A 14,743-nucleotide genomic window follows, 5' to 3' on the forward strand; every position below is an offset into this window, starting at 1 on the left:
AACCTTTGAGGGTAGGAATATTTGTCTGCTTTTTGTTCCACATCCTGGGTGTACAACAAATATTAATTATGAGTAAATGTACAAATGAATACCTTTAATTATATTGATACATGCAGAATATGTATGGTATACATGTAGCTAATATACGTGTTTTATTGCTGTTTAGTCGCTCAGTCGTGTCCGACTCTTTGTGACCCCATGGACTGAAGCCCGCCAGCCTCCTCTGTCCATGGGATTCTCCAGGCAAGAATACTGGAGTGGGTTGCCATTTCCTCCTCCGGGGGATCTTCCCGACCCAGGGATCAAACCCGGGTCTCCTGCAGGTGAATTCTTTACCACTGCACCCCCCGGGAAGCCCATATGCATTATATACATATATATATATAGGCTATCCCAAGTGGCTTGCAAGATCTTAGTTCCCCAACAAGGGATCGAACCAGCACCCCAGCGGCGCAAGTCTAGGACTAGAAGAGTCCTAACCAGTGGACAACCAGGGATTCCCTGCTTGCATATTTTTTGTCCCAGAGTGACTGCTCAACATTCACTTACTGAATGCAATTTCAAATTATTTTGAATGTCATAAGCAAGATACTGAGCTCAGAACAGATTAATTTGTGTCTGTGCTTAGGTGAATTCTTAGTCTTACTTATTTTCACTGATGTGAAGAAAAAAAAAGCACTTTGATTTCAAACTTGGCTTCCAGCCTAAAACAGTGCCCAAAGTTAGGTGTCTCAAATGTGTTTTCCAGTCAAGAAAAAAACACACATTTCTATAATATGTTAGTGAATGATAACTTCCATGAGAGAAGAGAAAAATCTAAGGCCAACAGGAAATAATAAAAAATGACTGATCACAGAAATTTTTTAAAGGTTTAAAAGCCTGAATTCCAAGAATAAAGAAATACAATTTCATTATTTCCAAGTACTTGGGAAAACACATTTTAACTATTACTAAGGCATCCAGAAGCTATTTGCTCAAAGCTGCTTTAACAAACTGATAAGAAGCATCTGCTGCTCGCGTAATGTTTACATGCACAAGTATTTGTTAAAGATAAGGGGTGAATGCAGGATGAATCGAGCAGATTGCAGCTCGTCCTGTGTGGTCAGGAGTGCGTCACCCCAGCTTATCAGCGACGGGGGCCGACTGGGGACCGCTCTGTGTACTCACCCGAAACCCACGGGCCCAGGGCTGCGCTGCCCAAGATGCAGCATTCCGCCCCCGCCCCACAAGCCCATCTTCCTGCTTTGGCAAGTTCATCTTAATTTTACAGGCCATTTCCTGACCAAAAATGACGAGTTATCTTAAACCACTAACCCCAAGTAGTCTGTAATTTCCAGGAAGTGGATTCGGCCGTAAAAAGACAGAGAAGAGAAATTCCCCATTCAGGGGCCAAGCCTCGGAGGAGATGGTGGGTGAGGCGGGCATGGCAAGAAGATGAAGTCACACCCAAGGGTTCCTGCCCACCCTGGCAGTCCTGGCTTGGGCAGCCTCTGAGCAAACTCCGAGCCCACCGTCAGCAGACGGGAAAGTGAGAACGGAATCGTAAAGATGGGAAAACTCAGGTAAACCATGGATCAACACGAAATACTGGGCACCGTGTCCCCACGTCCCACCGCCAAGCCCTCTCCAGCATCCTAACACTCCACACGCCTGCATCGGGGCCTTCCCACTCCCCAAGCCCACCCCCCTCCCCCGACGGCACCACGGGGCTGGAACTGCCAGCCCTAACAACAACCAACAAGAAAAGGGGTCGTCAGAATCAGGGGATGGCTGCAACGGCTCAGCATCTACTTGAGCACAAACCACTGCCCAGAAGAGCATGTCTGCAACGCACCTCCATCACGGGCTGCCCCCGGGAGTGAGGAGAAGGGGTGAGGTCTGTGGGCCGGGACCCGCAGCAATCCCACTGCCCACTGGAAACGCGCTTCTTGGGTGCACCCACACCCTGCTCAGCCCCATGATGGACTGTGTCCATTCAAAGTAATCATGATTATAATAATACCACCTTAACGCAAGCTTTAATGCAGGTATAGTGGGGACCTAAGTTTCACACAACTCCATAATAACTCCATGAAATTAAAGTTATATTCTTTAAAATAAAATGCAACTCAAAAATTAAAGCTAATTAAGAAAAGGAGTTGCTTATGTTTAAAAAATGACATTTCTAAAGCTGATGTTTTTGGCTGATGCAAAGAGCGGACTTACTGGATGCGGATGCTGGGAAAGACAGAGGGCAGGAGGAGAAGTGGGCAACAGAGAACGAGATGCTTAAATAGCATCACTGACTCAACAGACAGGAGTTTGAGCAAACTCCGGGAGATAGCGAAGGACAGGGAAGCCTGGCGTGCTGCTGTCCACGGGGTCACAGAGAGTCAGACATGACTTAGCGACAGATTTTGGGTGATGTGGAAATTAACCTTCTCATGCTCAAGAAAAAGTCACTGGTTGCATAAAAGGATAACTGGATTTTAGAATACACTTTGATTGCCTTTCCCTACTACAAAAATAATATGCTTACTTCTTAAAAATATTGTCAGAGATGTAGTAACCAAATTTGCCATTGATAAAAATATACATTAATATTATTTATTTAATAGGAATGAAACAATACCATAATAGCTATCATTGGGCCCATCTGTAACATTCTGAAAGAGGAAACCAGTACTGATGTTGTACCCTCAAAAATGCCCCATATGCTAAAGGAGGAGTGTTGGGTGGCATTTATTTTTCTGAATGAAGACCTAGGCTACCATGCATCTCTATTCTGCTGAAAGTTATTTGTGATGTTATTTCATGTATTGAGGAAATACTCCTTTGATTTTTATTCTTGACGTTGTATTGTTTCAGCCTGCGGTCCTTAGATATGAGCAGCAATGCTATTCGACATCTTCCAGGTCCTCTAGGCATGTGAGTGAGAGCCAGGAAAAGCTTGTGCAAATAGTTTTGGAAACTGAGTTACAAATAAAAATCCTTGAGTTTTGTTCTTCATTAAGGAACATGCTCCTTTTTAAAGGAGAGACCCATACAAATATTTTAACACTTTCAATTTAATTTCAATTCAAATACAGGAATACTGCCTCTACATTGTCCATTGAGTTGGACAACATTTACGGAGTCAGTCCACCTCTGTCTGAATGGCTCTACCAATGGGTCTCCAAGTGTGCTGGGAAAGTTGATGAAATGGGAACACTGCCCTCTCCCAGGGCACAGCCAGCCTCTCTTGCTATTAGCTGAGTAAGAAAGAGAGGCCCACAGCAGACTAAGACAAGAACCGAGTAATAAAGAACACTAATTCCAAAACTCCAGGCAGAATCTTGACTCCAGGAGCAGCAGAAAATGAGGAGGCTGGAGAAACACCCTTTACCAGCAAGAGAACCAACAGATACGCATGGAATATATTGCCTTAATATCTGATGTGGACGCTGGGCATCTGTCTTTCCCTTGACCACAAGTCAGGCAAGCTTTAAAACTCAGATGACAAAAAACGCTCTTAGAGTGTGCAGACTAAAAAACAAACCTAGCAAAGCAGGAATATTACTAAAGCACGGAATAAACTATTTACACAGAGTTCAGCCTTGTGTATATTTCCAAGCCATGTTTAGTCTGTGGTGGAATATCTACTCCAAATGCCCAATTGAGAGGAAACACCTACACTGGCGTTACTTTCCTTTTGCTGCCTAACTCTACCACAGGGGTCAGCAACATGGCACAATTTCTGGGAGCCAGCCCTCAGCTGCTGCCAGCATCTCCCGGGGTCCGGACTGAAAGGCAGCCGGGAACACTGGCCCCAAGACAAGTAACTCACAGCTCCCCTCAAGCGTCAGGCGCTCCCCAGGTGGTGCAGGCATTTATTCAAAGAAGCTCTGTCCTCCAGCACCTCAGCCTCAATATCATCAAGGGTGTGGTTCCATCACACACAGAACAATGTGATACCAGCCGCATGGCCATGATAACAGCTGATGTGTTCTGAGGGCTTAGTGGCTTCACACACACACACACACACACACACACACACACACCCTCTCTGAGATTTTAAAGGTGTCTGCAGATACTTTCTGCGTTGTCTTCATTTGATGGGTCAGGGATCCCAGGCTCAAAGATATTACACTGCTCCCTGAGACACAGATAAATCCTTCGTGACAACTACCCACGCTTCAGGCTGGGGAGTCTGAAGAACAAAGCCAGATAAATTCATGAATCTATATTGCAAAGAGCATACAAAAGCAAGCCAAAACAAAGCAACAGCAAGATACTACTACACATCCATTCCAGTGGCCAAAATCCAAAACAGTGACAACGCCAAACGCTGGCAAGGACAAAGAGCCACAGGAACGCTCATTCCCTGCTGGTGGGATTCAGACTGGCACAGCCACGCTGGAAGACACTTTGCTGGTTGCTTACAAAACCAAACCTGCTCTTACCAAGGGATCCAGCAATTCTGCACTTGGGTATCTGCCCGAAAGAGTTGAAAGCTTAGAGCCGCACAAACACCTGCGCACGGATGTTTACAGAATCTTTATTCAAAACGGCTGAAATGTGGAAGCAAACCAAAGTGTCTCTCAGTAGATGAGAGGATAAACTGTGGTCCATGCAGACAATGGATTATTAGGCAATCCAAGCTATCAAGTCATGAAGACATGGAGGAAATTTTAAGCGTGTTAAGAAAAAGCTAAAGCAGCCAATCTGAAAAGTCTACATAATGTAACAAGGCCAGCGGAATGAAAAGACAAAAGTACGGAGGCAGTAAAGCGATCAATAGCTGCCAGGGTTTGAGGAGAGAAGGGGGTGAACAATCAGAGCACGGAAGACTTCTGCTGCTGTCGCTGTTTACTCAGTAAGTCACGTCCAAGTCTTTCCGACCCCATGGACCGTAGCCCGCCAGGCTCCTCTGTCTGTGGGATTCTCAGGCAAGAATACTGGAGTGGGTTGCCATTTCCTTCTCCAGGGGGTCTTTCTGACCCAAGGATCGAACCCGCGTCTCCTGTCTCCTGCAGTGGGAGGCAGGTTCTTTACCACTGAACCACCTGGGAAGCCCAGGAGGCCTTTCAGAGCAGTGGGAAGACTCTGCAGGACGCTATGATGGGGGCAGACCTGCCGGAGATACAGCAGTGAGTGAAGCCGAAGGTCCGCTGCAGACCTTGGGTGACGGTCCAGTGTCAGGGCAGGTGCATCAGCTGTGACCAAACGTGCCTCCGGGGGGGCGGGGGGGCAGTGATACTGGGGGACGCTGCGCCTGTGGGTCAGAGAGGGTGCACGGGAAAGCGTTGCCCCTTCCTCTCCATTCTGCTTCGAACCTAAAGCGGCTGGAAGCAATCAAGTCTTCACTAAGAAACAGACAGACCAAAAGCCACCCAGCCGAAGAGGCGGGAGACCTTTGGTCAGACGGCAGGCAGCCGCTGTGGGATGATGAGCAAAGGAATCACGTGGCCATGAGGGATCTCTGAAGCCAGCCTGAGGATGCCGGGAGGAATGAGCTGGAAAGAAGACAGGCGGGAAGGAGGGCAGGAGCCGGGAGGGCTGTGCGGCAAGCCTGCCCGGGGTGGGGGGGGGGGGGAGACCCGGAGGAGTGGACGGCAGCGGGAGGGGAGAGTGAGTGCCCGGGGACACAAGGTCAGAGAGGAGGGTCTCCAACGAGGCCACGGTCCCTGAGCCGAGCGTCAGAAAACATCAGGGCATCGGTGACCAACACGGGTGAGTGGGGGAGGACAGTCGGTCTGGGTAAAGGCAGCTCAGTTCTGGTCACGTTGGCCGAGTCTGTGATCAAAGCTTTGGGAAGATCCCCTAGAGAAGGAAATGACAACCCACTCCAGTATCCTGGCCTGGAGAATCCCCTGGACAGAGGAGCCTGGCGGGCTGCAGTCCACAGGGTCACAGGGAGTCAGACACGACTGAGCGCATGGCACATGCGGAGTGTTAACGCAGGAGAGCGGAGGTGAGATGTTCAGGAGAGTGTGGACACCAGCCTGGGGTTCCAGAGAAAGGTCTGGAGTCGCCCTCACGGAATGCCGAGGGATCGCGGGAGTGGGGAGGGTGGAGAGAACCAGAAGCCGGCTGGAGCCCACCCCTGCGGTCCACCAGCCCGAGGGGTCTGGAAGAGGAAGAACAGAGAGGCAGAGAAATAGAAGGACCCCAGGCAGACGGATGTCAGGGAACCAAGACCAGGAGGACAATGGCGGGAAACACCGGATGGAAGTGTCCCCGAGGCCCAGCCCATAAAGGCTCCTCCAAAGCCATTCAGAGCCTGAGCGCCCCCAGAGAACCTGACAAGGGAAGCATTTTCTGTTTTACATCCCCTTTCATTGTGTGCACAAGAGTGGGTGGGATATGTCTTCTGCATTGTTCTACAGCTCACATTTTTTTAGTGGTTGTTTAATAATAGCAGGAAGAACAATGCTCTGATGGTATTATTTTAGGCATTCTATTGTTGCTTTTGCTTACTGGAGCCCCAGCACTCAGAATACCCAATCTGCCTGGGAGACGTTTCCATGAGGCCAATCCTCGTCCAGTTGAGGAAACCATCTTTAGAGCAAACATCGGCACCTCACCAAAACAAGGGTTGTAAATTACTCACTGATAGACACCCCCTCCAATTCTAAAAGGATTCGTTTCAGTGCATCACTTGTGGGTTCAATTTTTCTGCAAAAGCTCTACCAGTTCTTAACTAGATAACCAAACTCATTCAGGGACGACCATCCTTACCAGTTCCAAGAAATCTGCAGACAGTCTTGTTAATGAATAACGCGGGGTTTGAGAATCCCCTCACGGCCTTGCCCCACTGAGGGGAGGTTTTCCAGCTCAGCTCCTAAAGCACTCATGCCCGCGACTGGTCATCCGTGCTGCAACTCTGCAAACATCCCAACCCACCTGCGACCTCCGGAGAGGGCCCCGGTTTGGTTTGAGCAGGGGTCTTATCACAGCTCTCCAAGACCTGGGCCATCGCTGTGTCTCCACCCCTCCCAGGAGAACGTTTGGACATCATGACTGCTAGTCACAGAAGCAGTGGTATCCTGGTGGCTCAGAGAAGGAAACCTCAAGGTCATCTTTCAATGCAAAGACAGCCTGATAGGTGAAAGGGCTGGGGTAGGACTGTCCAACCTTCTGAGTGTGATGCACACGGCAATTCACAGGGAAATAAGAAGCCGGGTCTATGCTCCCATTGCTCCCTCAGATTCAGAGGTGGGATGTCCTCCCAGAATTTCCCCTGAATTTCCCAAAGCTGGTTAGGTGCTCCTATGGCCATGGGTTTGCCCTGGCTGTAGCATCTACCAGCCTGGGTTGTCCTGGCCTGTTTCTTTCTCTGTATTTCTCAGGAGACCGCAGCCCTCCTGGCGGGGGAGGGCAGGTTCTCCTCTCTGGAGCACAGCCAACGCCCAGCAGAGGGTGTGGCCTGAAGCGCTGGGGCACACGTGTGGGATGAAGGCAGGATCCTGGGCCGGAGGGCAGATCTGCCAGGGAAACTGAGGCAGGGGGTGACTGAGTCCTCGGAAACCATCTGCTTAATCAAAGCAGACACAACATTCAGGACCCTCTGGTCCTTAAGTCACATGTGTGTGTGTGTGTGTGTGTGTGTATGCCTACACCATTAACACACATATGTGTTCTACTCCATCAGTCGTGTCTGACTCTCAGAAACCCCATGGACTGTAGCCTGCCAGGCTCCTCTGTTCATGGGATTTCTCAGACAAGAATACTTGTAGTGGGTTGCCATTCCCTTCTCCAGGGCATCTTCCCAAGCCAGGGATTGAACCCTGGTCTCCCGCAGGTGGATTCTTTATGATCTGAGCAACCAGGGAAGCATTAACACACACACTCATAATTCTGTGAGTGTGCACTCACACACAAAGGTTGCACACTTTTCTCCTGGTTGCTACGAGAGGCAGTCCAGATGTGAAGAGCGTGATGGTTTAGACTCTGTCCTCACCAAGCCCCCTCCAGGGACTGGGTTCATGGTGCTGTTTCAGGGACTAAGCCAGAAATCCGCCTTCTCATTTAACTGACATTCCCAGCAGAATGTGGTCCACACTCACATGGGAGTTCAACCTCCCTTCGCCCGAGTTCTAGGTCATTCAGTCCCAGAAGAGTGACTAATGGTCTAGAGATGCCAGCACCCTAGGCGGGCATCACCACGCTTTGGGGGAAGTTCACATGTCTGATCCTGAGAAGTAATCTGTCAAGAAGCATCACACAGACCAGTCGGAGAGGGGGCGTTTGGAGGCTGCAGAAGGAAGGATTTATTGAGCTCCTGACTGCGTGACTCAGAACAGAGGACCCTCAATCATAACTTTAGGGGCAGATTTTTCTCTTGGGTCTCCATCTTGTTCCTCCAATCTTGCCTAAGAAAGAAAAGTTAGGGAGGAGTGTGCTGATGAGAAAAAAAAAAATCCCTGACTTAGGAAACCTGCCCACTAATAAACGAACAGCATGGCCATAGCACATAGGATCCAACAGGAAACCAAACGCCTTTCTTGTGCGTACTAACAACAGCAAGGGCAGCCCGGGCCTGACACACAGTAGGTGGCATTCGTGTGTACCAGCACAGGTAACACAGGTCCAGATACTCCAGAGAAGCAGACAATCCAAGAAAAAATTATATTGGCTTCTGAATTAGGATCTGATCTACGGGCAGCATCCTATCATTCTAAATGCATTTTTAAATGATATTTTGCTTGGAGCAATACAGAAATTATTCAACTACTTGGTACCCCTAACAGCTGATTTTGGAAGGAGGTAAGTTTTTTTAAAAAAAGTTACTGATGGCATGAAAAGTGAGACTAATTTTAAAATTAGCCAGATATTATTTTTAAATGGATTTTCTGACACAGAGATAAGCCATTTGCATATTAATACATTTTCTCTCTCCTGCTTAAACCAGGGGAAAAAAAATATGGCAAAATGACAAGACCCATGAAGTTAACCAGTGTTCAGAGGGTGTCCACCTGCCGATGTCTTAAAACATAACGTGAGATGTGAGGGATAAAGCAAAATCAGGACAGGGACATGCACTTGGGCTTTAAGAAAAACTCAAGGAAAGTAAAACAGTCCCAAACTCAACAGAAATGAGTCTGGTTTCCTACTCACCGAGTGGCTCCTGCTTCACACTGGAGGCTAATTAAAAAGCCGGCTCTTACAATGGGCTTGGCTTTGCTAGCATCATCAATAGGAAAACTCAAGTGCAAACACAGCTTCATATTCCAAACAGAGAATTTCTCTCATGTCCCTGCCACCTCTCCCTGGAAGTGTGAAATCTTTGCGTCAGAAGCTCTAGACCCAAATAAAGAGTTCAAGAGCTGCCTCTGTTGGAAGTATTTTGTCATCGTGACCAGAGAGCATTTCAACAACTGACTAGGGTGCTGGCTGGCCTCTGGACTGCGAGAAAAAAATCTGAAGCTAACTGCTGGTGTCATTCCCTACCCAATGACAACAGCCAGCCAAGAGCCAGACTCGGTGCCAAGGTGTGTATGCATATTGTCAGTTCATTCTGGCAAGTAACAGTCCATCAGTTATATATAATCAAGTCAGTGAGCTTCATTCTTCCTTTAGAGAAGGGGAAAAAAAAAAAAAAACCTGACAGCAAAATTATGTGAAACAGTTAAAGAGTAAGTGGGAAATGCCAAAAGCAGTAACATCATTTTTAAACAGTTGGGGGTGGGGGGGATGCAAAATGCGTTTAGAAGCCACACCTTCCTGGGGTTCTTCCTGCAAGTCTGTGGCTCTGGGGAACAGCTGAGGTCTCCCGGGAAAGGAAAATAAGTAAAGAACAGCAGCACATCAGGGATCGTCCAAAGTTGGACGCCTCCACTCTTGCAAGCCTCAGTCCCAGATCCTTTCTGGGCAAACACACAGCCCGAGGAAAGGAAAACTAGCAAAACAATCTCTGCACAGAACAATAGATGGAGTTTCGTTTTGGTTTCACACTCAGATATAACGTGGTTATAATTTTTTTTTTTTTTTGCTATATTAATAAAAGTCAGAGAGTGGAGTTTGGAAGTGTTTGGAAGCTGGAGGACAGAAAGGCTCGCCGCTGCTCCTTAGCGTGCTTCGGCGACAGCAAAGTCGTGGGAAAGCGAGAAGACAGCTGTTTCCAGGCAAAGGGCCCAGGACTGTTCACCATCAACCACCAGTCTCCAAAGCTCCAGAGAAACACGCCCAGAGCGACGCCCGGGCACATGTGCGGAGCTCCGAACAGCACGGGGCGCGCGTGTCCGCCCCTCCCGTCCCGGCCCCCGCGGGCGCCCGGCTCAGGTGAGGGCGCCCGGCGGTCAGGCGACCGCGACATGCGAGTTCAAGTCCCGCGGACTCCCGGATACCCTCACACAGCGCGGGGCGCTCCAAGCTCTGCGCTCTCGCCCCCCGCCCGAGGAATCCCCTGCCTCGTCCCTACCCAGCCCACAACAAAGGCGGCTCCCCAAGGCGTGCGCCATCGCAGCCCACGGGGGTCCCCGGCGGGGACCGGCCAGGAGAGTGCGCCTGGCGGTGGCGCGCGCGCGCGACCCCCGGGCCTGGAGGGCGGCTCCGGCCGGGGACAAAGGGGCCGCGCGGGGCGCCGGGGCGCGGGGCGGGACGCCGGCAGCTCAGCCGGCCGGGACTCACCTTCGCGGCGGCCCGGCTGCTCTCCTCGTGGAGCAGGAGCGCGGCGAGCAGCAGCAGCCAGACGCCGAGCCGGGGCCCCATGGCGGCGCGCCCGGGGCGGCGGGGACCGGCGCGGGGCGGCGAGGGACGGCAGAGCCGGCGGCCGGGCTCTCGCGGGCGGCGGCGGGCGGCTCACTCTGGCAGGGCTGGGGCTCGAGCGCGGCGCACCGTCCCGGGCGCGGCGGCTCGCGGCGGAGACCTGAGCTCGGCCAGGCGAGCTCCCCAATTTGTTGGCGCTGCCCCTCCCCTCGGCGGCGGGGGCGGGCAACGCCTCAAAGGGGGAGGACCCTGCGGCGCGGGTAAGAGGCCGCCGAGCGCGCGGCCGGGCGACTGTGGCCGCCGCGCGCCGGGACGCAGGGCTCCGCGCTCTGCACCCGCCGCCGCCGCCGCCCGCCGCGCGCCCCGCGCTCGCCTACCGGGCCAAGCTCCGAGGGCAGACGCGCGGGCCCGAAGCCGGCCCCGGAGGGCGATCGCGCCGCTCCTGCCGCCCGCGGCGCTGCCGGAGGGCGGATGCGCGCGGACCGCCGCCGCTGACGCCAGGCCCGAGGTGAGAGCGGCCCCGAGACTTCGGGACCCGCCAGAGGGCAGGGACGGCGGGCTCCCCGTGCCGCCGGGGCTGCACGCTCGGCTCTCGGGGCAGGCAGGGGAGAGGCGATGGGGCGGCCGCTGCGGAGCGGCCCCAACCCGGGCCTGGGGGGGCAGGCTCCCCTCTCCCCGGCGGGGTCGCGGGGCGGCTCTCGGTCCACTCCCCGCTTTCCCCCGTCTCGCGATCCGAGGTGGGCGGCGAGGATGCCCCCTCCCCGGCCAGGCTAAGCCCTCTTTGTCTCGCATTACAGGCTAATAGGGACCGATCGGAGCCCAGAGGGGCCGGACTGGGAGCATGGACAGAGAGCTGCGCGCCGTGGCGCGCCCTGCCCTACTGCGGTAAGCGACTTTCTGCCCGGCCCCTGGGTCCCGCGCGCGCGTCCTTTTAGGAACTGCCACGCCGGGGCCACGCACTCACGGCGTTCTTCCTCTCCCATCAGGTGGCTGCTGCTGGGGGCCGTGACCGTGGGGCTGCTGGCCCAAAGCGTCCTGGCGGTAAGTCCTGACTCTCGTTCTGGGCTGATTGGCGAGCCGGAGAGGATCTTGGCTCTTGGTTGGGTCACCGAGTAGCCTTGCCAGAAAGCAGCTGGTGTGTGCTCACCTGAGCGCGGGTCTGTGTGTCTGTGTGTGTGTACGCGCGCGCCCGCGCCACTGGTGTGCTTGTGTGTCCCGGGCAGCCGGTACCCAGCCCAGGCTTTGAGAAAGTTCGCCTTCCCCCACGAGGACTCTGGTTTGCCTTTCCTTGGGTTCCCCTTCAATCCTGTGCGTTACAGGCGTCGGCTCATCCTTGGGCACCAGTAATTAAAAACATGACCCGCGGCATCCTTTCCCCTCGTTTGAGCAAAGCCCTTGGTTACAAGCAAAGCTGGGCCTTACAGTCTAGGCCGTCAGACACGTGGTTCCCAGGCGCCAGGCTTGGGAGGAGAATGGCCTGTGTGGCATCTGAAGCTGGTGTGGGGTCCTGCCCTTGGCAGAGTTTTCTTGTCCTTTTGAATGAGGGGCTCTTGGGGGTTGGGGGGGGGGGCGGGACCAGGAGAACCTGGGACTTTGTACTCCTGGAAACTGAGAGGGAACAGTGGCAGAAAGTTGCGTTTTCTTGCAAGATGTGCTCTGGCCGGAGGCGAGCCAAGGTGGGGCTGTTAAGGCTCCCACCAGGGACCCTGTTTCCCGAGTGCCTCCCCCCAAGCCCTGCCATTCGAAGTGACTCTGTGAGCATCGTCCCTGCGCCAGGATTGCATGGTGGGATGTTGTACGTTGACATAGGAGCCACTTCGCAAGAGCTCCATGTGGTGTGGCTGGGCTGTCACAGGCCTGCTGGTTGCTTTCAGCTGAAGACCCAAATGTTTAAAGTGGGACTGGAAATCGGGGAGACTTACTGGGGTCCTGGACTCCCCTCTCCTCCTCTGTCTGCTGGAATATCGGGGCACCTGGCGTCTGGGGGGTCTCCTCTGAGCTGCCCCCTCCTCCCCCCCCCGGCCCCGGCCATCCCCACTCTGGGTAGTGGAGAGCTGTGTTCATGGCTTGGTTTGAATTATGTTATTTCCACATTTTTCCATCCTTGTGTAACACAAACGAGGATTTTGCAGGCTGTGAGCGAGGAAGCACTGTCCAGCTTGGGAAGGAACCTGGAGCCTCACCTTTCTGCCGTCTTCTCCTCCAGGTCAGGGCCCAGATTTGGAGTCAGAGGAGAACTCCGTAGACTTTGACCAGAGGGTTCCAGACCAGTTTTCTTCCAGCTCAGGATGTGTCTCGTTCCTTTTCACACGTCCCAGATTTAAGATCAGTGACTAGATATTTGAACCAGCCCATTGACCCCTATGAATCCTTATGCACACATGACGTGCAAGACTTGGCTCAGAGCTGGGAGCAGGGGCAGTGCACACACACACATACACACACACACACACACACACTCACACTCAGAGGAGGAGCAGGAGGCCCCTGCAAAGGAAGACACGCCGTCCCATGCGGTGTGTGCACTGTCCTGCTCTCCCTCCCACACCCCCTTGTCCCCTTTAACCACTTTCGTAAACATGACTGTTTTCCTTCCAGAGGATGATGGGAATCTTACGTGGGACTGAGCCTAAAATTGGCGGAAAGGGCTCTGTGTCAGAAGTGTGTGTGTGTGTGTGTGTGTGTGTGTGTGTGCGCGCGCGCGCACTCAAGTCATGTCTGACTCTCTGCAACCCCATGGACTGCAGCCCACCAGGTTCATCTGTCTGTGAGCTTCTCCAGGCAAGAATCGTGGAGTGGGTTGCCATTCCCTTCTCCAGGGGATTTTCCCAGAGATACAACCCGCGTGGCAGGCAGGTTCATTAGCGCTAGCAGCATGTGGGAAGTGCCCATGTCAGAAGACCTGAGAGCGAAAGGCAGCTCTGCCCTGATCTCATCAATCCTGAGCCCGGGTTCCCTCATTCTGAGCAGGCAGAGGCTATCCCCCAGCTTGTGGGATGCAGCACACCTCTGTGCCTTCCCCTAAAGCCTCTGAGATGCTGCAAACCCATCTGAGTCCCTGCTGCCTGGCCCTTCAATGGGACCCAGAGCGTTTATTGCCTAGCAGTGCTTCTCAAAGGACAGTCCTTGGACCCTTACATGCATCTGGAAAGCCTGTTTAAAAATTCAGAACTCTGGTCCACACCTCAGATCTCCTGATCAGGCTTTCTGGGGTGGAGCCTGGGTGTCTGCATTCCCACTTGGGAAATGCCAAAGTTTAGGGGCCACTGAGTTAGAGTATTGGGTTGGAAGGCATTGGAGTCACTTGTGGGTTTATTTCATTTCCCTTTATTTCATTTCCCTTTGCTTTAGACTCTAAAACAGATACTTCTCGGTCATTTTACTAGAGACATATCGATACATATTATTCAACAGGCATGGAGTTTGTAATGTTCAACAATAGACCTTCCACTTAACTATCTTCTTATTGACCACTGGCTTTAATTACTGTTACTCATGCAACAGTGCCTTAATCCTTAACTGGTTTTCTTAAAAATCTTTTCTTCCTTGTGGCAAGCGCAGTTCCTGCCCAGCTCCTGTCTGCCACACTCAAGAGTCCTGTTTCTTTGCCCATTTGTGCCAGAGTCTTCCCAGGGGAAGGTCGATTTAGTAAAATGGGCTGCTGATCGTAACGACGAGTTTCGTAGCAGAAGCAGCTGAAAATGGCTAGCAGAGGGGGTGAATAATTATTTAAAGAATACTTGCTATGAGCAGATCTGTGTGCCTTAATCCATCTGAGCCTCATAGAAAAGCACGCCTACCTGAGTAGGTAACTCTTATTATCCCCATTTTGCAGATTAGAAAACAGAGGCACAAAGAGTTTAAGCACACCTTGCCCGTGGTGTCTCTCTGTAAGCAATGGATTTGAACCCAGGTGTCTCCCCGCAGCTCGATTTCCCGGGATCAGACTGTAAGTCAACTGCTGAGCTTCAGCAGTTGGGTCTCCTGGCGGTGGTTTCCTTGCTCTGGACAGAGATGAGCCGAGTAAAGCCCCCCGGCTGATTTCCAGGAAGGGGAATCGCTCCTGAAAAGCAGG

General features: G+C 52.4%; 2 protein-coding genes across 3 annotated transcripts in view; one reads left to right on the plus strand and one right to left on the minus strand.

Moving 5' to 3' along the window:
• Positions 1-10,691, minus strand: part of COL4A1 (collagen type IV alpha 1 chain) — a 132,239-nt gene extending 121,548 nt beyond the window's left edge. The window contains exon 1 of the mRNA XM_061133260.1: positions 10,591-10,691. Within this exon, the coding sequence (XP_060989243.1) occupies positions 10,591-10,671 (81 nt within the window). The 5' untranslated portion in view covers positions 10,672-10,691. The remainder of the gene's footprint in view (positions 1-10,590) is intronic.
• The window catches only part of COL4A2 (collagen type IV alpha 2 chain), a 167,106-nt gene continuing 162,586 nt past the window's right edge, over positions 10,224-14,743 (plus strand). The window contains exons 1-3 of one of the 2 annotated variants that reach the window (XM_061133259.1): positions 10,224-10,242; positions 11,466-11,553; positions 11,655-11,709. In XM_061133259.1, coding sequence (XP_060989242.1) covers positions 11,510-11,553; positions 11,655-11,709 — 99 coding nt within the window. In that variant the 5' untranslated portion in view covers positions 10,224-10,242; positions 11,466-11,509. Of the gene's footprint in view, positions 10,243-11,091; positions 11,177-11,465; positions 11,554-11,654; positions 11,710-14,743 lie in introns of those variants that run through there. The other variant, XM_061133258.1, reaches the window with a different exon arrangement.

The sequence above is a fragment of the Dama dama genome, chromosome 30 (assembly GCF_033118175.1).
Source record: "Dama dama isolate Ldn47 chromosome 30, ASM3311817v1, whole genome shotgun sequence".
NCBI lineage: Eukaryota > Metazoa > Chordata > Mammalia > Artiodactyla > Cervidae > Dama > Dama dama.